Source organism: Exophiala oligosperma (assembly GCF_000835515.1).
Source record: "Exophiala oligosperma strain CBS 72588 unplaced genomic scaffold supercont1.7, whole genome shotgun sequence".
Classification (NCBI taxonomy): Eukaryota; Fungi; Ascomycota; class Eurotiomycetes; order Chaetothyriales; family Herpotrichiellaceae; genus Exophiala; species Exophiala oligosperma.
The window spans coordinates 2,198,957-2,222,893 of NW_015622824.1; the positions used below are offsets into that span (position 1 = coordinate 2,198,957).

Here is a 23,937-nt window from a genome sequence, read left to right on the forward strand (position 1 = left end):
AGTGCTGATTTCTCTTACAAAACCCTTGTCCCACACCCACGTATGACTTACGCAAGAGCCTCGATGATGAGGAACGCAATGTAGGTGTCAGGAGTCACACCGCCACTAACCCCCTTGACGTGGTTTTTTGAAAGATTGATTGCCCCTCCGACGAGCTGTCCTAGGTTCCGAGACACGATCCACAGTGCAAGATATTTGCCACGCGACCGAGAGGGTGCCAGCGTCATGATGGCCCCGGCTTCTGCAACATACCAGCAGCCCGTGCCCACACCGCCGATGGCACCGCTGAGGATGAGGTACCATTGATTACCGAATTTTGAATTGCAATAGTACGCAGACCCCTGGATGGGAAAAGAGAGGGAACCAATTACCAGTGCCCACTTCACCCCGATCTTGTTCACGATGGGACCGCCGAGGCCGCAGGCTGGTCACATACTTTGTTAAAAAGGGGACGGCGAAAAGATGTCTGCTTAGGAATATACGTACTGATTGCCAGTAGTGCATACCGAATGGCAGTTGAAATGTTCGACACTGTGGGCGTCGCGAGGCCACCTATGTATTGTCCCATAGTGAGCAAAACTCCATTTTGCAGGATGTCCCAAGATACAGAAGAACAACCACCGGGGGTTGTGATGGTGGTGTTACCCTAAATGCTTACCCCCTCCTAAACCAGCAATAGCATCTGACATGGCTGGTCCGCAGAATGCTTGAACGCTCAGGAGCATCATCTGAGTCAAACTGTGTCTCCAGACCCGTTGTCAGAGTGGCACGGTTGATCTGTATGCTTCCATGTCGGTGGAGGGAATGACCTCACCGAGGACGATTTCTTCTGTGGTATCTGTCATTTTGGTGCCGGCTGTTGTGTCTTGCGTAGGTAGATGAAGTTGCGACTGAACAAGGAGCTGAGTATGCTACCGCCAGCAAGAACATATATACGTATATATATATTCATATTATGAAATACCCCGCGCACCCCCGGAGGGAGCATATGTGCTGACGATCACCAAACCTTTCAAGGATGGTTGGGAAGGTACAAGCGTGCTCGTTGATCTAGTGGGTCATCAGCTAGCATGACCCCTGGAGATCACAACAACGCCCACCCCCACGACGCCGGAAAACAGCCCCGAAAATGTTACTCATCCACTCACTGTGCCAGACTCTACGCGATGTGGACCTGACCAAGGCCAGTGCCAGTGGTGGCAAGATCAACCAGCTCGGCCGGCGTCGTCTTATCGAATAGTGGCGAGGATTCCCATGGTCTCACGGATGATGTCTTGATGTGACAATTTCAGAGCGAAGTGCTGTTATGGCTTGTGATCACAGGCATCGTTGGGTATCCTGGGAACATGGCGAGGAGCACCAAGAAGAATGGAGACATCCAAGTGTGACAGAGGCCTTAATGGGAAATCCTTCACCAAGTCCTCTTTGTCACCGTCGTCTCTGATTCGACCGGCTTTCAGTTCAGCGTACACAGCACAATCCGGATACGGGGTAAAACTAGACGGTGGAGACGGATGAATTAATCCGAAGTTTACGCCGCTCTGTGGGGGAGGGGTATTTTAACCGGATAAGGCTCACCAGAAGAAGCCCAGCGAGACTAGCCACGACAATACAAAGGTACTCCGTAGTAGGTTTCGCTTTGACCTTCCTTGGGCTTAAAAGCCTTAGGAGAAGGCAGGACCCGGCTCTGAAGGAGGCATGATGGATTGCCCTGACCATTGTTGTCATTCTGCTTTATTCACGTTCGATTCGCTATAACTCGATTGCTTCCCATAGCTTAGGGCAGAGCATCAATAGAAGAGAACGCAAGAAAGAGAGAAGGGAGAAAAAAGGCAACCATGATGCCTGGGGTCTCCGAGTTGAGTCATTCTTCCAGTATCCTGATCATAGGGGCTGGAACGTGGGGAGTGTCGACAGCCCTTCATCTCGCTCGGCGAGGCTATACAAATGTCACAGTCCTAGATGAGTACCCTCAGCCATCCCAGATTTCCGCAGGTAACGATCTGAACAAGATCTGTTCCTTCGGTAAGTTCTTTATAGAACGGAACCAGCATCGCCTAGATTGCTTACGACTTTCCTACAGTCAATCCACCAGATGAAAGCGACAAGGACTATGCCAATCAGATCTTCTTTGCGGCACTTTCGAAGGGGTTTAAGGAGGATCCAATCTTCCAACCGCATTTTCACGAAGTCGGCATTGTAATGTCGGCCCTTTCACCGGGTGGCCTTCAGCAAATCCAAAAGCGGAACCAGGAAGGCTTCGACATGACTGAGTTGAACGAACCCGAAGACTTCCAGAAAACGATGCCATCCGGTATTCTGACAGGTCCGGTGCGTGGGTGGAAAGGTTTCTGGAGAAAGAACGGAGCAGGTTGGGTTCACGCACGAAATGCACTTCTCTCGGCCATCGTTGAGTCGCAGAGACTTGGGGTCAATTTTAACTGCCGGTATCCTCAGGGCAAGGCTGTCAGACTACTGCATCGCAATCCAGACCCCACCAATAATAATGGATTGACAGGAGATGTGATAGGGGTGGAGACACAAGACAACAAGAGATATTTCGCATCGCGTGTCATTCTGGCCACTGGGGCGAATTCGGATCAGTTCCTCGATTTCAAAAAGCAGCTTCGGCCGACAGCCTGGACACTGGCCCACATTCGAATGTCACCAGAAGAGGCCAAATCCTATGCCAACTTGCCTGTGCTGTTCAATGCAGACCAGGGCTTTTTCATGGAGCCCGACCAGGATAACCACGAGTTGAAGATTTGCGACGAGCATCCGGGGTACTGCAATTGGGTGATTGGTGCCGACGGAGAGCGACGGAGTGTACCATTTGCACGCCAGCAGATTCCTATCGAATCAGCCAAACGAATTCGTGCACTCCTTCGAGCCACAATGCCCCAACTGGCAGATCGACCCTTCTCCTTCGCGCGTCTTTGCTGGTGTGCCGACACAGTGGACCGAAATTTTCTGATCGACTTTCATCCAGACCATCCGTCACTGCTCTTGGCCGTTGGTGCCTCAGGTCGCGGATTTGCTCATATCCCTTCTATCGGCGGGTTCATTGCTGATCGCCTTGAGGGTCGCATGGAAGCCAAGGTGGCCGCAGCCGTTCGTTGGCGACCCGAGCAGGCGTTGAACCGTAATTGGGACGACACGCTGAATCGGTTCGGAGGACAATACAAAGTTATGAATCTTCAGGAGATAACAGAGTGGACAAACATTCCTAACGGTTATACTGAGAGCCTTCTCAACACCAAGAATCCTTAAGAATGAGTCGGCGCCAAGAATGAGACAGGGATTTAAAGTACATATGAACCGCGCAATAACTAAGCATTCGAAACCGACGCCAGGAGCGTGTGTGCTGACTAGATTTAATTTACGAATGAGAAGCTTGGTTATTGTAATATGGAGGAGGAAAGTATTGTATTCACAAAAGGGGCAGTGTGGGGTCCCTCCGGCTTCCCCCATTGCAGACGGAGCTTTCCGAGTCACGTGCCATTTAAGATTCCTTGGCACTTGCTTATCTCGCTGACGACGTTCATTCCACATCTAACGTCGAGCAGACCTTCATGCAGCAATATCTGCAATGACAATTCAACTTGACCTCTTCCAGGAGAACGTCCCTGCTCGAAACGCGCATCAGTTTCCTAAAAGGGAACGCCTTGCTCTCGATGTCAAACATCGTTGATTATCGACCTCTGGCTCCTCATCAGCCCCGCTCTCCATCCCCTCAATCAACATCTCTCACAAGCAGGAGGGACAGAATTGTCACCACAGAGAGGCAGAGGGCGGCTCGAGCGTTAGAATCTTGACATCCCAAGCAGCTGTGATATTGACTAATGGACGAAATAGATGTGACAGTTGTCGTCGAGCCAAGGAAAAATGTATTGGAGTTCCATGTAGACGATGTGTTCGTCTCGAGCGTCAATGCGAATTCAAGAACGTGGGTGTTACGAGACGCACAATTCCAAAGAAACGCAACTCCAGGTCTGTCGCTTCGCCAACGGCGTCCAGGAGAATCAATGACCTTACTAATCTCAACACAGTCGCTCCGTCGATGATGGCGTGGCGCGCGAATTTCATGAACGCATAACTTACCTGGAGCGTATCATTAAGCATTACGCACCCGGCCTCGACTTACGAACGGAGAACCTGCGTCAAAAAGCGCGTGATCTTGCGCCGGAGGACTTTGATCCTGCTGAAGACGTCTCAGGCAGCCCATCGATCGATTCCAACGCGGATGTGACCATTCAAGATGAGAGCTGTACTATAAATGCTGTCAACGACATAATTGCACGTCTGTTGCCCGAATTCAGAACTCTCGATATGATTCTAACTATCTTTCAGATTATTCGGGGGAGTTTTCCTACTGGAATTTCTCTATGCGCCTCAACAAGGAAGTAAAAGACCTGATCGTAAGCTACCACCAAGCCAACATTGGTCAATAATACTGAGGGTTGTCATGTAGGGCAGCGAAGATCAGCAAGACATACCACATTATTGGCGAGTGGGACAACTCCATTCAAGCTCGACTGCTGTGTCAGAAGCGCTTTCCAACCTCCCACCCCTCCCAATCGCTAATTTTCTCGTGCACGTCTTCCTCAAACATGCAGCAAGTAATTACTTTTACTTTGACTCGCACTGGCTACTGGAGAAGCTGAACATCATGTATGGAAAGCCTCCTGAATTGACATCGAAGGACGCTGGTATTGTGGCAATCATACTTGGCGTTCTAGCCATCGGTACTCAATACGCGCACCTCGAGTCACCAAGAAATGTTCGAACACGAAATGGCCCACAAAGTCACAGAGAAGACGAGCTTGGTGACGTATTCTACCAACAAGCAGTCCGTTTGTTGCCTGAGGTAATCCATCTGGGCTCTCTAGAAAGTGTCCAAGGGTGTCTGCTGTTTGGCTTGTATGCATTGCCCATAGATGCATCTGGGCTGGGCTACATCTATTTGAATTTGGCGATGAAATTGGCTATGCAAAACGGGATGCACCGCCGAACACCAGACCACGTCTTCGCACCGGAAATGACTGAGAGGCGAAACAAAATATGGTGGACAGTGTATTGTCTCGAAAAGTATCTATGCGACTCGTGTATCAGGCCATTTCCGTGACTAACAGTGTCGCAGAAAGATAAGTATTTATCATGGTAGACCTATCTCCATTCGCCCGTCGGATATCGATGCCGAGTTACCTCGTGAAGAGCCCGAACTGCAGGTGGCAGAACCGTCGTCGAATATCTCGAGTTTACTCACATTGGTAAAGTTGATGGATTATCTTGGGAAGTTCGCGGATGATATGTGAGTTGGAAGCTATTAGACTAACGGGATATGCTAACACAACCTTTGCAGCTTGATGCTCCGTACTGGCCCCAGATCACAAGCCCCTGATCTCTTTACACGACTGAAGTCCAGAAGAGATGAACTCAAACGATGGTGGGATGCCTCATCACTTAAGAGCCAACGCTTGTCACGTTCGCACGTACATTTGCAACTCGAGTACTGTCTCCTGCGGATGTTTCTTGGACGACCTTTTCTTGTAGGCCGCGATGTCCCTGGCCTGAGTCCAGGGGTCGCGTCTGAAGATCCTATGATCCGGGAAAGCACTCTGCCTGAGGGAGAGCGCGATTGGACACAGCACCCTCAGCGGAAGTCGCGTGCATCTGCCTTTGTGGATGACTGTGTCGTAGCTGCAACCGAAGCCATTGATCTCTGTCAATCTCTGCTGGACGAGGGCGCCGGCTTGGCATCTGTTTCATACATTGAGTATAGTTCCTGCAGGGCCTCCCTCCTTGTTCTCATCGCATTTTGCATCCGGACTCAGACTCTTCAATACTACGATCATCAGCAAAAAGGGCTACAAATGATTCGAGATATGGCAACCACGGGTGAATCTGCAAGGCACGAAGTCTTGTTGATCGAAGCCCTTGATCGGGCATTGAAACGCCTCCATCTCCTGGACCTCAGGAACCAATCCAACAAGTCCTCCGAGACGCAACGTAATATTAACTACGACGACTTTAAACAATGGGAAACGGCATGGAAAGCAGGGAGCGCTACGGCAGAGTTGGGACCTTCACAGGGACAACTTGCTTCTATGACAGCCCAACAACGGTACTCTCATGGAATGGACCGACAGGTTCATGAGGCCAAACAGGTCACTGGAGATACTGCTAACTTCGCCAACAAGATGAGATATGGGCAAGCGGACCTCGCAAGCAACGAGCCTTATATTGTCTCCCAAGACCGGCCGCCCGTCGCACAGGAAAATACCTTTGTTGACTGGAACAGCATGCAAGCGGGACCGAATGTGTTCTACGACCATATCGAAGAGCAATTGTTAGAAAACTTTCTCGCCATTCCTGAAGATGAATTCTCATTTTCCACAGGATTGGACACGAGACAGCAAACGGACGCTTTTGGGACCATGAATTGGGGTGAAAACTAAGAACTTCGTCAACTACATCATGCCGGGATGTAATAACGCGTTGTGGTCCTAATTTTCTCTATATCTTGGCACCCGAATGAAGAGTCAGGGTTCCTGTTTTGGCAATCAAGTATTCTTCGATGGCGACGTCCTTTCCTGCTTCCTTTCCATATCCAGACTCTTTAATTCCCCCGAACGGCGATTCGGCGCACGAGCTATTACCTGTACACAAGTTTATTAGCAAGAAATGCAAGGGTACGTGTTGGACGGAAAGGGGTATACCTGAGTTCATTCCGATCATTCCAGCATCGAGGTCTTCAAGTAATCGCCAAGTGCGATCCACATCCTTGGTGAAGAAGTAAGAGGCCAGGCCCATACTTGTATCATTTGCAAGCCGGACTGCCTCCTCCTCGGTATCGAAGGCATATAATGCCAGCAGAGGTCCAAATATCTCCTCTCTATACGACAGCATCTTCGGCGTCATGTCTGACAATATGGTCGGCTCAAAGAAGAAGCCTTGCAAACCTTCTGGCTGCTTCCCACCGAGGAGGACTCGGGCTCCATTATTCTCGGCATCAGTGACGTGGAGCATCAGTTTATCCACGGCTCGGGGGGTCGTCAGCGCGCCCATTGTAGTTCCAGCTGCGCTGCCGTGGCCAACCCGTATCTGCTTGGTCGCCTCAACGAGCATCTTTTCAAACTTGCTAAAGACGCCTCTTTGGACAAAGACTCGATTTGCGTGTGTGCAGGCCTGGCCACAAGTTCTCCACTTCAAGATCTTCAAAGCATCTAGCGCTGCCTGTAGGTCGGCATCGTCGAACACGATGAATGGGCAATTTCCTCCCAGCTCCAATGTCAGCTTCTTCAAGCCCTCGCTGCAATGACGCGCAATGAGTCGACCCACAGTCGTACTGCCGGTGAATGTTACCTTGCGCACCAGCGGATGCTTACATAGACTCTCGCTGAGCGCAGGTGTGTTCGCCATGTCCGTGGTTAACACGTTGAGCACCCCACTGGGGAACCCTGCTCGATGTGCCAGGTCAGCAAGAGCCAAGACACTGAGTGGTGTTTCTGGAGATGGTTTGACTATCATGGTGCATCCGGCGGCTAATGCAGCCGTTACTTTTCTCAATATCATTGCGACTGGAAAGTTCCAAGGCACGAGCGCGACACAGACCCCAATTGGTTGTTTGATGACAAAAGTCCGCCGGTTTGATACTGCTGGTATTGCTGTACTGCCACGGATCCTCTCGGCCTCGCCAATGAACCACCAGACGAAGCTGAGTCCATAGTCTACTTCAAGCAATGCCTCGGCCATCGGCTTTCCAGTCTCATAGACCACGATCTTGGCAATGTCTTCCTTCGCACCTATAATGAGGTTGTGCCATGCGAGGAGCCATTTGGCTCGTTCTCTTGGGTTCGTGTAGCGATAGGCCTGGAATGCCCGCTGGGACGATTGGACGCAGTCATCCACGTCCAGGACCGATGTGGCTGGGCATGACGCAAACGGTTGACCAGTGCCAGGATCTGCTTCGGTCAATTCATGCTTCTACACAGGCAGTGACAGTGCTCCAGGCTCGAAGCTTGCCGGCTTCAACTCACCTATAACATCAAAACGCTGTCCAGATTTTGACTCTACCCACTTCCCATCTACAAGAGCCTGCTGATGCAGAATTGTGGAGTCGAGAAGCTAAAGACACAGTCAACGATTACTATTGCCTTATTCCTCGGAAAGCTTTCCAGAGGTTCTGGTCGAACATACACTGAAGGGATACTCTGTCATCTCGAAGATATGAATCCTTTAAGCCTCTGTGGAAAACTAGTACTTTGCTGGTTCTCCGAGCTATTGCTGAAGTACACGCCGAGCTCTGGGCTGCTCACCAAGCGAAGTGTTCGAGCCATATGTATCCGAAAAATAAACCAGCCGGCTGTGAATCTGACCGCAGCGTCACAGCCACCACCCTTGCGCCTTTCGACATTGAGTTGTCCCAGCGACAAATTTATGCCGGACCGGCTAGGCGCTTTATTGCTTCGTTGCTTCCTGCTGCCAACGGGGCCGGCAGGGACGGGGAGACCTTCAACTGCACGTGGCACACCGGCACTTGTGTGTGGTTGAGCCGATGCGGTCGTGCCACGTGGGGATACCGGCACCCGGATCACTGATCTGGTCGAGCTCTGCTACCGGGTAGATGCGCCTTCTATGAGCGATGCTGGACATTGTTGATGGCCATACGATAGGCCATCTGGTCGCTGGATAGACTTTAGTCTAGTTGTAATTCTAATTTCTAGTTATCTAGGTTCTCTTGCAGGAAACAGGAAATTCAGGGGTGGCTTCATTTCTCGGAACTTCTTGGGACGGTAGCATGAAGGTAAGGGATCCATGTTATTCAGTGAGGCTTTTCGATTGGGAAAGCTTTCCTCGTCAATACCTAGCAGACGAGTACATATCATAGACATCAAATGAATTGATCGTCGCAAGAGCTATGCTATCGGCGTTGGGAAGTCTCGTCCAGATGGGCTACCCCCACAAGGATGAGAAGGCTTGTCATTGCTCCTATCTATCACTATATTAACCCCACAGAAAATTCCATTTCTGAATGCCACGCTTGGGTTTCGGCAACGGCTCTGGGTTCTCGGTGGCCAAGAGAATGAAGCCACGGATTGGTGACTGTGTGAGTGGGACTATCTTTGTACCCTTTGCGTATTTATATCCGAAATAAAGCAGGATTACAACGGGGACATTCAGGTAGCTTGAAATGAAAGTCTCGGTGTCCCATCGGCCGCGCATGAATGTCTTGTAGCCACCCGTCAGATAGATGACGATGAACATGATCAACGATGCCCAGGTACACCAAGGCTGGAAAGGTGCGGCCCACGGGAGCTCGGTATGGCGGTCGATGTTCTGCGCTTTGCACGCATAGTAGAAGCGCAGATACGTGATGCATATGGTCATCCAATTGACCAGGGTGCTAATTGCGACCAAGTCCTGGAGCCAGGTGAACACGGTACTGGCGCTGCTGGATAGTGTCATGTATGCCAGACACATGAAGATGCCGTACAGGGATATGGCGATGTAGGGCACGCCAAAGCGGTTGAGGCGGGTGAAGAACTGCGGAGCGTGACCGTGCTTGGCCAGCGCGAACAGAATACGCGGACCGCCTAGGATGTTGGAGTTGCCAGACGACCATGCGGACGTCAACACGACGGCATTGATGATGCTCGGCACCACCTTGATGCCGGCCGCTTTCGAGGCGATGACAAAGGGAGACTCGGCTGCAGTACCGGTGGATCTGATCGGAGGAGAATTTGTGTCAGCAGGTTCCAACCCGCCACGAGTTTCAAGGCCACGATATTCTGACGGGTGAGTCTTACCTGAGTAACCGCGGGTCATCGGAGGACACGACCAGGCCGACCATGAAGATACTGATGACATAGAACATCAGGATGCGCCAAAATATGCGCCGAGTCGCCTTGGGGATAGCCTGACGAGGATTCCTTGTCTCTGCTGCCGGCAACGTGATATTTTCGATTCCAGAGTAAGCGTATAACGCGTTAGACATGACGGTCCAGAAGCCTACAATAGTAATACATAGTCAGACATTTAGTGAAGCGCGACCCTACCTGCCAGAGGGACTTTGGGAGGGGTTAGGGGGGTTTGAGAGGGGAGGGGGTTTAGGAAAGCCATCGAAGCTGCTACTACTCACCCAGGAAGCGACCCCATGATCCACTGATGCCCAAATACTGAACGAACGGGCCGGGATGTTTCCAATAACGGAACCCGATACTCTCGCCATTGGGTCCTCCACCACAGGTGATGACCAAGGCCATCAGATTGACACCAAGAACCAACAATATCTTCAGGGTCGAAAAGGCGAACTCGATCTCGCCGTACACGCGCACGAACATCAGCGCAGTTCCCAGCATCAGGAGGCCGAATATAGTGATCCATACGGCGCTGTTGACTGTCGTCGTCCAGAACTCGACCAAGACCGCGACGGCAACGAGCTCTGAGGGGATCGAGACGAGGTAGCCGTAGACCTCGTTCCAGCCATTGGCGAAAGCGAGAGCCGGATCGACAAAGTATTGCGAGTAGCGGACGATACCACCGCTCAAGGGGACGAGAGTGCCCATTTCGCCCACGGCGAGGACCACGGAAGACGCAGCCAAGCCGATGATCGAATACCCCAAGAATGCCCCCAGGGGCCCTGCATTCGCGACGGCCCTACCAGACCCCAGGAAGAGACCGGTCCCAATGGTGCCAGCGAGGGCGATCATCTGGATGTGTCGCTGCTTCAGTCCTTGTCGCAGCTCCTTGACCTCGGCCAGGACGCTCGCGTCCAGCGACCCAGGAAGATCTGCCAGATCTCCCACGGATGTTGTGACGTCGCCGAACGAGGCCGCCTGCATGTCCCCTTCGACCTTGAGCTCGTAAGGGTTCGTGGTCTGAGCCATGGTCAGGTTTTGCGCGCGCTGCACGCTGGAGGTCGCTACCGAGGTGGAGGAAAGGACGAAGAGGTGGTGTTAAGTGTAGAACACAGTCACGCGATGATTTCAAGCACGAGGCGACACGTCTCCAACCAAATCTCACTTTATAACATGTCAAAAACTGGTTTGAATGTCCTTGCGATGTCCTGGTCGCGCTCGGTTACCATTGGAGTCCGCTCGAGATAACAAGACGAGCAGTGATAGGGGCTTCTCTATCAAGACTATCTCTCCGGCCCGGTTCAAGTTGTGGGAAGTGGCCATGTTCTTTTGGAACTGGATCCGTGATGATGGCTCTGGCAAGTTTGTTTCGTTGCCCATGTCAAGGCGGGCCGGAAGAGAGCAGAGCCTATTACGTGGCCAGCTCTCCGGCCCGGTTAGAGTTTCATGGTGGGCTGGGGGACAGGTCGATCAATGAGCTGTTGGCACACGAGCTCAGAGATGTTTTCCTAAGATACGCTGATCGCCGACGTAAGTGGCGAAACATTCATTTCCCCTCATTTCGCTCAACAGATAGATCTTTGTCATGAGATGGAATCAAGCTGAATAAATTGGTGGGAGGCATTGACTTCCTGGAGATCTCGTCTATCGGTGAAGTCCGTCTTCGAGCTAATCGTGTCAGGCGCCACCAAATCATCCAACATAATTGTACATTGACGCGGTGACACTCTTTGCGCAAAGTTCTGCTAGATTATCAAAGCGTGATCCCGAAAGGCTGTAAATACCCCATAATGGAAGTTGAGAGGGCTGCCTATGAGCAATTCCATCATTCTGTGGCGGGTGTAGGAGGAGCCCGGAGTTCCCGATGAAAAAGCGCAGTACTCAACGTCTGGGAGGCCTCATTAAGGTACTGCTTACCAAAAGGTTATGAATAGGCATACTGGGCAAGACGTGGGAGAGCAAGTTAAGGACACTATGCAGTTAGGCACAGTCTACAAGTGAGCAAGGTTCTAAGGACTTACAACGGGCTCACAAAAGATGACGAGCGAAGGCAAAAGAGACGAGAATTTCGAAGAACATGGTTTCTAATCTATATGCTACTCGTCGCCGTTTCTAGGGAGTCTTTCAGATCTATTTTACAGTTGTGACCTGACTTTTACGTCTTCCTCCGGTAGAAAAATACGTCCTGTACCTAGGATGTCGCCTTCTTCCTCGCTGTTGCTGACTGCACGATCGATACGGGCTTGACTAGTTTCAAAAACCTTGGGAATGCCTGTCTCTGAAAATGGAAGATCCGTGCCTTGATGGGCGGCGGCGACCATTTTTGCCACTCCTTTCGACACAAGCCAGATCAGCGGCATGCCGTGTCCATTGAACCCAGCGTTGATGAACTGTCCCTCGAGTCCAGGCACGGTACCAATATGAGGGTGCGAATCGAACGAGTATCCCATCACTCCTGTCCAGATGTCGGTGATGCCGGCAGGGTAGGTTTTCCAACCGTGATACGTCCGTTGCATGTAGTCGTTGTAGTAGTCTTTGGCGGCATCGATCAGGGTGCTGTCATCCACATTGCGATACCACTGTTCTCTGAACGAAAGAAATTTGGCCAACGCTCCACCCACAACAATGCCACCATCGGTTCGGGGAATGAGATAGGAGAGCACTTTTTCTTCGTCGCGAATGATGTAGGAGTTGTTCAACAAGGGAGCTGGTAACTCATACCCTGACGGAGCGGCTATGTGGCAGCATATGCCTTTGCATGGAATGACATTGCGTTCGTACTGAGGCAACAAGCTTGCCACATACCCGTTGGTAGCATGAACCACATGGCGCGTAGATATGGTGCCTCGCTCGGTATGAACAATCCACCCGTGGTGTGAATCAGCTTGGATCGAGCTGGCAGGAGTATGGGTCTGTAGGTTCACTCTGCCAGTCGCGAGTACAATCTTGAGCAATCCCTGGATGAACTTGGCCGGCCACATAGTTCCAGCAGTGAAAGAGCCAGCGGCTTTAGCGCCTCTGACGCCAGAATACTAAGGTCTCCCATTTTGTGTCAGTCGGCTCAAGCAGTTTCTGACGTGCTTGGGAGGGAACAAACGCAAAACTTACGCCTTCGGCAGCCTTGGGATCTCTGGTGAAGAAGACATCCTTCATGTAGTCCAAATTGTAAGCTTGCATCCTGTGGTAGGTTTCAGCCGCCTTGTCGGCCGCCTCTTCATTACACCATACGTCAACGGATCTTTGTAGTGTGAAGTCGCAATCGATCTCCTCATCTTCTATGGCCTTTTTGATAGCCCACATATTGGCGATCTCGAATTCCGCTATCTCTGATGCTACCTTAACGCCATATCGATCGATGTATGTGGGTATATGGCCGTACATATCAGGCCGTAGATGACCTCCATTCCGTCCAGTCGCTCCGGAACATGCCCCCCGAGCTTCAAGTATCGTTATTGAAGATATCTCTGGAAAGTCTTTGGCGAGGTGGTAAGCGGTAGCGGCGCCAGCGTAGCCAGCACCTATTATCACAATGTCGCTGTGTTCGGGAAGTGACTCGGTCGTTCGATGGTCCTCAAGTCCTTGGGGTTCTCTGAACCAGACCGATTTCAGGCCAGACTTGACAGGTAGAAACTGGGACATGGCTTGGTCCGTTCGAATTTATCCGTCCTGTCGTTGAGCGCTCTTTCAGCTTGCATTCACTGAATCCCCCAGCCTAGTCTTCAGACTTTTAAATCGATAAAGCTTGAGCCGCTGCTTCGCTCGATTTATCTCGCTGTCGCCCAGCACAGTCAACGAGCAGACCACGTATCTCCTTATCAAAAGGGCTCACTTCACTCATGATCAGATCACGAGAATAGACTTCTAAAAAGTCGTAACCGGAGTAAACCGTCATCGTTGAGGTTTAAATTGACCGACTTATGCACGTTGCCGGACCGGCAAGTGGATCAGCCGGTTGGCCGACACCGCACTTGTCGACCATTGGCTCGCTTAATCAAGGTCAGTAGCCGGCAGATATAGTACCATTAACGAGATTCCTATCCCGTATAATATGTATGCCAAAGGAACTATCACTTCTAAGTGATGACCGAAAGTTGTACACGCACGGAGACGTAGTGATATGATTTCGGCGTAGCTACACTTCTTATGAATCTGGTCCGAGATATAAAAGTGTTGGCATGACTGTGAGCTAGCATGGGATACTTATATTCGAACATAAATGAAAAGCACTGTCATTTGTTATGCATTTGCAGGTAGTTAGTGAATCAAGATTCTATGAGAAAAGAAATCCCCGGTCGCGTCTGTTTGGACTTTCCACAGCAAAGATCCCAATAGTACCAGGATGGCGAGTTGAGCGTTGAAAGAGCTACCAACGCCGTATCTGATATCCACAAAAACCCAAGGCACGCCGTGGATCCTGCCAATTGCACATAGATCCGCATTGTTTGCCTTTTAGTGAGATGTGTATCCTCCGTCAACCATCAAAGCCGTACCAGTGATATAAGAACTTCTCCCACTGGAGAGGAACACGATTGCGTCTGCCACCTCACTGGCAGTTCCAAATCTGCGTAGAGGTGTCCATTGCTCAGTCTTCTCCTTAGCAACCGCTGCCACCACTGTGCCAGGTTGAATCAGAGGTGTATCGATATAACCGGGACACACTGCGTTGATGCGCAGCCCCCGCCCAGCATAGTCCTCAGAAGCAGTCCGTGTCAAGCCAATGACGGCGTGCTTTGAGGCACAATAAGCCGTCGACATTGGGACACCTACAACTCCGCATATAGACGACACGTTGACCACGACGCCGCGCTGCGGCGGTCGTCCATCCACCGTGGACACGAGATAGTCTTGCTTCAGCATCAACTTGGCAGCGGCGCGATACACGTAAAACGTCCCGTTGAGGTTGATGTCCATCACCCGGTGCCAGTCCTTGGTCTCTGCCTCTGCAGAGCCATCTGCATGTTTGAATGCGATTCCAGCCGCGTTAACCACGTAGTCCACTCGTCCAAAACAGTCTGCAATCTCATTGACGGCCAAGGTGACAGTATCCTCGTTGCTAACATCGACGACCTTTGTAAGAATGCGGCAGGGTTTCCCCCCTGATTGAATTAGAGATTCGAGTTCTGTTCGAAGCCTGTCGAGCGAAGACCCATTGAGATCGAAAAGAGCGATGCCCTTGGCACCAGCTCGGGCGAATTCGATCGCTGTAGCCCTGCCAATGCCGCTACCGGCTCCAGTGACGAGAGCGTAGCCTGAGATATCCATGTTCGCGAGAGACACTCATACAAAACAAACGTCCGTGATGCGAGAATCGATATGCTCGAAGAAACGTGGCACCTTTAAAGCCGGAATCTCCCCTTCAGAATAGAGCCACTCTTCATCAACTACCCCTCTCCACAGAGACAAAGTGTGGGAATTAGTATGCGGGGCGCACACTGAGATCTCTGTTCTATCCCAGCACAAGTACCGCGGCTATGGGAGATTGGAAGGCTTAGCCTCGGCGACTTGGCACCGGTGTTTTGGAGATATGCCGGCCGTTTCTAACTCGATCACGCGACCGTGATAGTGTTTTAAGATTTGTCTGGAGCATATACCTGCCTGTCTAGAAGATAGCTATTGCACAGGGAGGAGATGCGATTCCGCCCCGCACATTCAAGGGTGCACTGGTGAAGAAGAAACTCCATCTCTTTATCTTCGCACAGGTAGCGCTCAAGGCCTCTAGATTCCAGAGCTCCCCAATGGGTGTCCCCCATTGACAAAGAAGCCATTCATGGAGACAACAATCTGGTGGGTAAGGCCAGGCCTCGAAGCCCATTGTGTCTCCTGCCACTGCGGAAAAATGCTTCGAGTACAACCACCTCACCGTCTCCATGTTGTTGGCGAGTCCGATCATATGGTGTTGATCCCTTGTTCCCAGCTGCCGAGTAGCCGCATCTGCTGTCCTGATCCAAGGTCAAACATGGTCTCTCGCCTTAGTCCGCGAGGATGGAAACTTACTCGTGCCACTTGATAAACCCTGTCCTGACTACCAAGATATCTCCCTGACGAACTTCGGTATTTTGTGCTTTCAGAACCTGCTCTAGATCAGAGACAGGAATTGCGTACGTGGAGATGGCCGATGGTGCTGCCTTCCCGGGATTCTGCTGTTCCCACCAACTCAGCTGATTGTGTGCGTGGTTAGTAACTCTCATAAGAGCTAAGTAATGCGGTCTACTACCCAGTCAACCAGCACCCCTCTCCCGACGATACCTCCCCTATCGCATACATCTAAGAAATGGTATTAGTCGACTCGGGGTGCCTTTCACATGGGGAATTGATAGGCTTTTGATTTACTATGAATCCCATTCTGCTCAGTCTCACTGGCATCTTGTAGTGTTAGGCCATTGTAGAAAAGGCCTTGGCTTTGTATTCCAAACTAATCCCGAATATCAGAGAGTGACAAATGTGTGCTAGCGCTTGGAAGTGGCAATTGGGGGTCGCCCTTGCGTGAAAGATTGATTCGACGTGTCAAGGATTGGTACTCACATGTTTCAAGCTATCCCACTGTGAGCTTGTCTGGGTATTGAAGCAGATCTCGTCGTCGAATCCCACGAAGCCATGCTCGGCCAAGTTTTTGATCTTATGTTGAATGGATATGCGACCAAAGCCTGGGTGGTCGAGATTACTCATCGACCAGTCAAGTTGGACATGAAGACCACAAGAAATTTCCTTGGCTGCTGTATGCACCACTTCTGCAGTCAGAAGATTCAAGGCTGAACGGCCCAAATTAGAGCCTTCCACATAAGAGATATCTTGGAAGCTTAGTCAATGTAAGGTTGTTACCCACTTCCAAGTTGATCTTTACTACCATCTTCGTCAAAGAACCCCCAGAGACAGCCTTGCGGCTGGCCCTCCACAGCAGGGAGATCATCGAATTCGGGGAATTGGAACTTTGAAGCGGCCATCGAAGGTAGCCTCGATCCAAGCGCAAGGGGAACACAGAAGACAGCAAGGAAACCCCGAAAGGGGGACTTTAGGAATACAGGAGGGAAGCTGGTCAAGAAGTTAAGACAAGCTGGGGTAGACAAACCTTTTTAGGATGTAGCTTGGAAGTGCTTGCACACTGGAAAGGCACCCGGAACCGTAACAAGATCTGCTTCGGCATGGGCTAATGGATGTCAACAAGCATAACAGCAGACCCAGGTTGAAGGAAGCAATCACCTGTCCTTCAAATGTTGAGGTACTCAATACGGTAGTGTTTGATTCCCCACGAATTGCCAAAAATGAAGAAACCGAAGATGCCGAAATGCGGGGACTTATCCTTTTCGAAGCTTTCAATTCTTCCCTCCGTCCACAACTACAGAACTCCAGACCCCGCGGTTCGGGTTCTTTGTCACGATTTATAACTTCCGTTAAAGAGCAATCTCGGCCATACCGGCAACCTGCCAGATCTTGTGTCTTGCACTTGTTGCGAAATCCAACAATCCTGCAGAACGCAGGCATGGCTGAGAGTTACCACCCGCCCGGTAATCGAACTGCACTCGGTCTTGAACGCGCACGTGTGGCATGCCAACGATGCCACGAGAAGAAGGTCCGGTGTGATGCGTTTAAGCAAACGCCATGCTCCGGATGTGCCGCGAACGGCGCAAAGTGTGCACTCATTACCTCACAGCGCGGCCGGTAAGACTTTTCTAGGACCGTAGTCACCGCGACATGCTAGATCTCTGGCTGAGTGTTGCTATCATAGGTACACGCGGAAGCGACGAAATCTTCATTTCAATCGCGAGACACGTGACCATGAGACCTTGGATCCTGGCAAGCCTGCTGAACAACCCGCCATCACCATCCAGCCTTGGCCTCAACAGAGCCCCAGCTCTGGACACCACCGTCCGTCGCCGCGAAGCCAAGAGGATGATGACGGCCCAGAGATGCTCTACGCGCGAATAGCGGCAACCTCGGTCAGTGGTGAAGGAGAAACCATCCGCCCGTCTTGTGAGCCTTGTTTCTTGGGTGAGACTTTTAGTTTGACCTATGTTGTCCACGACGTGCTTGCACCCTTCTTCAGCAAAGGCTCGGCGTACCAGAAACGATTACATTTGCCTGTTGCCAACCCTGCACTGAGACAGCAGCCTCCCCTACGAGACAAACAAAGGGTTGCCAGTGCCCAGGTTGACCTCCTCAAGCGTCAGGAACTTCATGTGTCTCTGGAACCAGAGGCTCTGAACCACCTTATAGGTCTCTATTTTGACTTCTTTCATCCTGCCTTTCCAATCGTTGACAAGACGAAGTATCAGCGCGCTGAGCATGCCGATAAGTATTCTCAGCTGGTACTGAATGGGATTTTGATGATTGCTGTCACGCTCTGTGACAAGGCTGTTCTGAACACATTTGGCTTTGGCGATAGGCATGCGGCCCGCTTGGCTTTCTACAAGGCAGCGCGCTTCATATACGACTCGGACGCCGAGAACGACAAGCTGGATTCTATTCGTGGCCTCTTCCTCATGAGCTTCTGGTGGGGCGGTCCTAATGAGCAGAAAGACTCATGGCACTGGTTGGCCGTGGCCATCAGCCTGGCCCAAACACTTGGACTGCATAGAAGGTCTAGCGCTACTGATTACTTCCCGATCTCTGCTTCTGGGGGCTAACATCTTTGACAGTACCAAAACTTCCCGCATAGCGCAAAGCAAGGCTTCTGAGTGGAAAATATTATGGTGGTCCCTTCGGGTAGGCTTCGTGCTCCGAGATGCAGTTTTCAGATTTGTCACTCTCACTAACCAGCATTGCTTTGATAGATCCGCGATGTTCTCGTTAGTGCTTCCATTGGCCGTCCACAACACATATGGCAGGGTGACAGCGACGTAGACCATGTCGGACCAGAAGATGTTGCAGCGCAATTGGAAGGCTCGAGTCCGGAAGCCTTCCACTACTTCATTCAGACTGGGAAGCTTAGTTCAATCGGTACGTGGAAGAAATCGCGGATGCCATCGTCGCCTATGCGTTAATGTTGTGCTAGTCAGTCGAATCATTGCTTCGAGGTATTCATGTTCTCAAATACCATTTGCCCGAGAGGATCGAGCGAGCCTGGAAGATGCATTGTCCCAGTTTTACTCGGGGATTCCACCAGAGCTTCGTTTTGAATTTCTCGATGCCGAATCCAGGGAGGGACTGTGGGCTGCAATGTTGAACATGGCTTACAAGTGAGTTGATCAAAATCTCAACCGCATCGAAATCTTATCGAACTCATGTGATTGTTTAGTTTTGCGATGATTCTATTGTGCCGTCCTACCCGTGCACTGAGCGGCGAAGAACAGCTGCAGATATGGGGGAATCCTCGCAAGGCCGTAACCGCGGCAAATAGCATCACCCGGACCACAGAGGACCTCTTATCTGCCTCGATAATGACCCTGTGTCAGGTTCATACGTAGGTTGCAGAATCTGAGTGTAATGGATAATTCCATTGCTGACTAGTCAATAGAATTGCCGCACTGTTCAATGCCCTGGCCATTCACGTCTACACGATATGTAACGCTGATGCTATTAACAAAGGTCTAGCTGAAACGAGAGCACGTGTATGCATGATAGGCCTTCAAGCCATGGAAGAAGCGTGGCCTGTTGGAACCTGGGTGCTCAGGTTGTTTGACAGCATCATGGCTCGACTGAAAGCGCCCGTTCGCACTTCTTCGGCGAACATTCCCAAGCAGAGGACACAGAATTGCGAACCTCAGTCTAGGGAGCCGAAAGAGCCGTTTACCAAAGACGCAACAACGGCGGTTGACTCGGCCCTGGAAGCCTCCGACCTAGCACCCGATCAACCCGTCATGGCAGATGCTGAAAATCCCCAAGACATCAGCCATGAGCATGATATCGACCAGTCGGTCTTCGATAACCGCTCGTTCGTCAACGATGGACAATGGGACCAGCCTTACACAGAGATGGATGCCCGGGTATTATCGAGCGTATTTGCATTTGAGGAATCCATGGACCGTGTTAGTGCAGATCAGGGCATTTTTTTGCAGTGGCTGGATGATGGTTTGCTGCAAGGAACGGACCTGAACTCATGGAGTTGGTAAGATGCAAACCACTACCTCTCTCACAGCTCTTATGTCTTCTGCGGTGACCTTGGAAGTGTACCCACAGGCTGGGTTTGGTCTATCAGTGTTTACGGCGCAGCGTATATTGGCATCATTGTGACTGTGAGTGGCCAAAATTCTCTAGGACGAACTATTAGGCGACACTGAGAAGATTCAACTCAGAAAACTATGTGAATTATGCTCTCCAAAGAATCAATAGCATCAATAGATGCATAACTAGAGTCCTAAGCTCTCAATGATATTCTTTTTCGGTCTATGAGTGGATAGATCGTTATATTCGCCCCCTTTCAAGGAAAGAACTAGGAATCTGTACATGTTTGGCTCGTAAATATTCTGCCAGATTCTTTCCTAGCGCATCGTAACTTGAAGTGGCGGCTACGCCTCGATCCAGGTGATCTTTCAAGAGAAAATGGACAGCTACAAGATGTGGTCAGAGAAGCATAATGGCCAACCTGATAGAGTGAAAGACTTACAGCGAATATGGGGAAGCTCGAAGCGTTCGATGCGCTTTCCAGAATATGTATTCTGCAGAAGGGCTTTTAGGCCTTGCACCGAAAGGAGAGCCCGCAGCCATTCGTACTCGTCGTCGTTGGATACGAAAAAGCCAACATTTGCGTCAGACCCCTTGTCGCCGGATCGAGCATGAACCACATAACCCAAGGGAGCCGTGGTCGTGGGCCCGAAGCTCTCTAATGGGGAGACATCAACACTCTCCTCAATCTCCTGCTCAAACTGGTAGGGCACGGTGTCCGCCGGAGGGTCAATAGCGATATGCTTGTTGGCGAAAGGAACATGGGCGACGTGTTTAATACGGTCGAGCGGCACTGTGGTGACAAAGTATTCGAAGTATGGTTTGGGAAATCCATGTCTTTGCTCCATGCCAAACGTGGCTCCAGGATATGCTGACATGACCATATTTAAACAAGGCTTCAAGAAGTTTCGAGGCGAGACAGGCTCAATTGTCCGTGCTTGAGCGAATATGCGGAAGTCGACCGTCGCGGCGTCCTGGCTGGCTGGGTTGATAGGACAATCGCCGGTCGTGGTGAACACAAGCTTGGAGAATTTGTCGGTGTCGAGGCAAAAGCGTAACTGTTCTTCCAACATTTTGGCTTTTTCTGCAATGTCGAGACCAGTCATGAAATAGTGGACCTCTGCCTGATATCCTCCCTTTGCTGTGATCCCGACCTTTGTGGTCGCCGGAGGCTTCTCATATCCCACATTGCAGACATAGACCAAGTCTGGTCCCGTTTGCTCCATCTTGATCTGGTCAACTATGGCCACCACGTCCGAGTTGTAATAACGTTTGCCCTGAAGCTCATAGAGTAGCTGAGCTCTCACGGTGTTCAAGGAAACTTCTCCACCAACCTCTGGCCGATCCTCCATTCCGATCTCGAATGTGCCATCATGACGGATAGAGGCAATCGGCAACCCAAGAAGAGGCGTGGGGCCCCGCCGCATAGTCTTGAATCCAGAATAGTTGCCTCCCGTGACGTAGTACGAGCATTCGATTAGATGACCAGCAATGAGGGCATGAGCCAGCTCCGAGAGAGATTCTCGCGTCCAGTCATGCCAGTATGCAGCCGCCGCCATGGTAGGGGCTGCATCGGCTACCCTGCCACAGACAACGATGTCTGCGCCTTGGCGAAATGCTTCAGTGATACCCCAGCTGCCTAGATAGCATTGTGCATAGATGGGCTCAAACTCCCAGGACTCAATTTGTTGACCTTTAGAGGAATGTTAGTGTTCATCTTACTGTGATGCTAGAGATACTGACCTGTGGTAATGTTGCGAAACTTTAGGCCCTCTTTGCGACCCTGCTGAATGACATCGTACACTTCGTCGCCTTCCACCCATGCGGCTTTCAGATTCAGACTCTGCTCTTTGATCATCCGCTCTAGCTCCAGATATAGCTTTTCCGTGTCACTACAGCCTGCATTGACCGCCAACTTGATGCCATTGCGAGATATATCTTGCAAGCACGGTCCAATTGACTCTAGGAAGTTCGCCTCGAATTGTGCTTCCAGTTCCTCCGTCTGACTGTCGATCCCAGAAGCTTTCATAGCGCCTCTGGATGCCATATTATACTCTGACATCCAGTCGCCAACAATAAAGTCAATGTCATTCCGTTTGGCAAGAACGGCCATGTTCTCTGAAAGGTCGGTCACTGCCCCCATAGAATTTCCGATGCGCGCTGCGCGTCTGACATTGAGAGAACCCATTGTGTTACTGGTATTTGACGTGGGCTTCTATAACAACTAACTATCAGATTGTACGAGCTCGATGTTGTACTCACTGGGAAGCATGGAGAATAACTGTCTAAGTATACGATTCTGCGGTGTGAAATTTATTACCTATAAGCGACTGCCGAGGTCAGCATGGTTCGAAGCTAGAGAGTTTGGATCCGGGCCTATGATCGGCGTCCTAGGTAGGGTCGAGGGGATTGATTCACTTGAAGTCACCGGTCTTGGATTGTCATCGGCTTCGGATCTGGCTACATTCAGGGAGGTTCCAGGTCTTCGGTTACGTAAACGCCGGCCGGCGACTTGGAAACAGTCGTGATAGGACAGCTGTAAAGATTGGGCGTCCTACCATCGTGGGCCCGGCCGAGGCTTCAAGGCCAATTGCAACTTCGCTTTGCGACAACCCACGGATTCGACCTCCACGAATGCCAGGCATGAAGGTTGAGTTTGTGCACAAAGCTTGCGTGGAATCTAAGTATCACAACATGGACTACCCCAGGGGGAAATCTGAGAGCTCCACATACGCGGTAGTGTCTATATAGTGGTCTTCCCCAGGCACTGAGTCAATCATTCCCTCACAATCGTCGCCGTCAAAGCAAGACAGCCGATAACAAAACAGATTACAGCAAGAACAAGCAGCGAAAATGAAGGGCAAGGTCACGTCTTTCAATTTCATTCTCGTATTCTTCGTCTCCCTGGGCTCCTTTCTTTATGGCTTCAACTCTTCCATCATGGGAACGGTGTTTGGCCTACCATATTTCTATTCATATTTCAACCTGGACACAACCGGCCCAAGGGCAAGTTTCACCAATAACATTCTAGGTGGTAAGGACAATGTGCTTCCTTCCACGGTCAATGGACTAATTGAATTGTCTGTCTCAGCTTGCAATGGTCTTTATTCTGCCGGTGGTATTTTTGGATGCATCTGCCTTCCGTGGCTGGCCAATTCCCTCGGCCGAAAAGTTACCATCCAGATTACCTGCGCGGTATGCGTTGTTGCAGCCACCCTGCAGTGTGCGGCGGTCCAGATTGCTATGTTGTTGGTGGGAAGATTCTTTGGTGGATTTGGGTAAGTTATGACTTCTCCTATCTCACACACTGAGTAGCCTCGGCTGACCATCAAACTCCGTAGCGCCGCCATGATGAACTGCATCGTCCCCTTGTATATGTCAGAAGTGTCTCCCCCAGCTCAACGTGGCAGGCTTGTTGGCCAGCATGGCTTCCTGCTTGTCATGGGTTATGCTCTTGCTGGCTGGACTGGCTTGGGTTGTTATTTCGAGACAAATCCTCAGGTCCAATGGCGCCTCTGTCTTGGTCTACAACGTAAGAGAAGTGGAAATCAAATATATCATGATGCTTTTCTAACTAAGCCACAGTGGTTGCACCACTTATACTGGCACTAGGGAGCCCCTGGATACCTGAGTCTCCAAGATTCCTGCTCAAACAAGATCGCGCAGCAGAGGCGTTGGACCTCTTACGCCGTCTTCACGAATCCCCTAACGATCCAAACTATTTGATGGCTCGTGAGGAGTGCGCACAAATCCAGAATCAGCTACGTGCTGATGCACTTATGCCTAAAGGCTTCTTGGCTACTCTTAGAGTTCCGTCGTATCGGAATCGCTTTTTGCTTGGAATTTTTGTTCAGTATGCACAGTTTATTCCTAGAGATATCCTCTGCTGATCCTGGTATAGGTTCTTGGCCCAGTCCACTGGTGTACTAGTCGTCAACAACTACCAAGTTATCCTCCTTAATGGTTTGGGAGTGACAGG

At 50.8% G+C, this 23,937-nt stretch overlaps 6 protein-coding genes across 6 annotated transcripts; 2 read left to right on the forward strand and 4 right to left on the reverse strand.

The window, feature by feature from the left end:
- Positions 1 to 1,838: 1,838 nt before the first annotated feature.
- PV06_08019 (uncharacterized protein) lies at positions 1,839 to 3,270 on the forward strand (the record flags this gene model as incomplete). The annotated part of the gene is made up of 2 exons (XM_016409311.1): positions 1,839 to 2,025; positions 2,084 to 3,270. 2 exons carry the CDS (start codon positions 1,839 to 1,841, stop codon positions 3,268 to 3,270), a joined length of 1,374 nt encoding a protein of 457 aa, XP_016261065.1.
- A 313-nt stretch (positions 3,271 to 3,583) lies between these two features.
- On the forward strand, positions 3,584 to 6,458 carry PV06_08020 (uncharacterized protein; the record flags this gene model as incomplete). The annotated part of the gene is made up of 7 exons (XM_016409312.1): positions 3,584 to 3,802; positions 3,856 to 3,990; positions 4,050 to 4,300; positions 4,351 to 4,418; positions 4,472 to 5,088; positions 5,141 to 5,311; positions 5,363 to 6,458. Exons 1-7 carry the CDS (start codon positions 3,675 to 3,677, stop codon positions 6,456 to 6,458), a joined length of 2,466 nt encoding a protein of 821 aa, XP_016261066.1. The 5' UTR covers positions 3,584 to 3,674.
- Positions 6,459 to 6,516: 58 nt separating this feature from the next.
- PV06_08021 (uncharacterized protein) lies at positions 6,517 to 8,655 on the reverse strand (the record flags this gene model as incomplete). Its single annotated transcript, XM_016409313.1, has 3 exons — positions 6,517 to 6,659; positions 6,720 to 7,964; positions 8,583 to 8,655. 3 exons carry the CDS (start codon positions 8,653 to 8,655, stop codon positions 6,517 to 6,519), a joined length of 1,461 nt encoding a protein of 486 aa, XP_016261067.1.
- Positions 8,656 to 11,992: 3,337 nt separating this feature from the next.
- On the reverse strand, positions 11,993 to 13,569 carry PV06_08022 (uncharacterized protein). The gene is made up of 2 exons (XM_016409314.1): positions 12,969 to 13,569; positions 11,993 to 12,892 (listed from the first exon to the last, which is right to left on the reverse strand). Exons 1-2 carry the CDS (start codon positions 13,497 to 13,499, stop codon positions 11,996 to 11,998), a joined length of 1,428 nt encoding a protein of 475 aa, XP_016261068.1. The 5' UTR covers positions 13,500 to 13,569; the 3' UTR covers positions 11,993 to 11,995.
- Positions 13,570 to 14,309: 740 nt separating this feature from the next.
- PV06_08023 (uncharacterized protein) lies at positions 14,310 to 15,122 on the reverse strand (the record flags this gene model as incomplete). Its single annotated transcript, XM_016409315.1, has 1 exon — positions 14,310 to 15,122. The coding sequence occupies one exon, from the start codon at positions 15,120 to 15,122 to the stop codon at positions 14,310 to 14,312; it is 813 nt and encodes a 270-aa protein (XP_016261069.1).
- A 1,242-nt stretch (positions 15,123 to 16,364) lies between these two features.
- Positions 16,365 to 16,801, reverse strand: PV06_08024 (uncharacterized protein; the record flags this gene model as incomplete). The annotated part of the gene is made up of 2 exons (XM_016409316.1): positions 16,365 to 16,656; positions 16,680 to 16,801. 2 exons carry the CDS (start codon positions 16,799 to 16,801, stop codon positions 16,365 to 16,367), a joined length of 414 nt encoding a protein of 137 aa, XP_016261070.1.
- Between the last annotated feature and the right edge of the window lie 7,136 nt (positions 16,802 to 23,937).

Excerpts from the sequence above, each read along its gene's own strand:
- PV06_08022 (XM_016409314.1), bottom strand. The coding sequence starts at position 13,499 with ATGTCCCAGTTTCTACCTGTCAAGTCTGGCCTGAAATCGGTCTGGTTC. Across the intron at positions 12,893-12,968 it reads ATCCCAAGGCTGCCGAAGGC|TATTCTGGCGTCAGAGGCGC; the intron begins GTAAGTTTTGCG and ends GGGAGACCTTAG.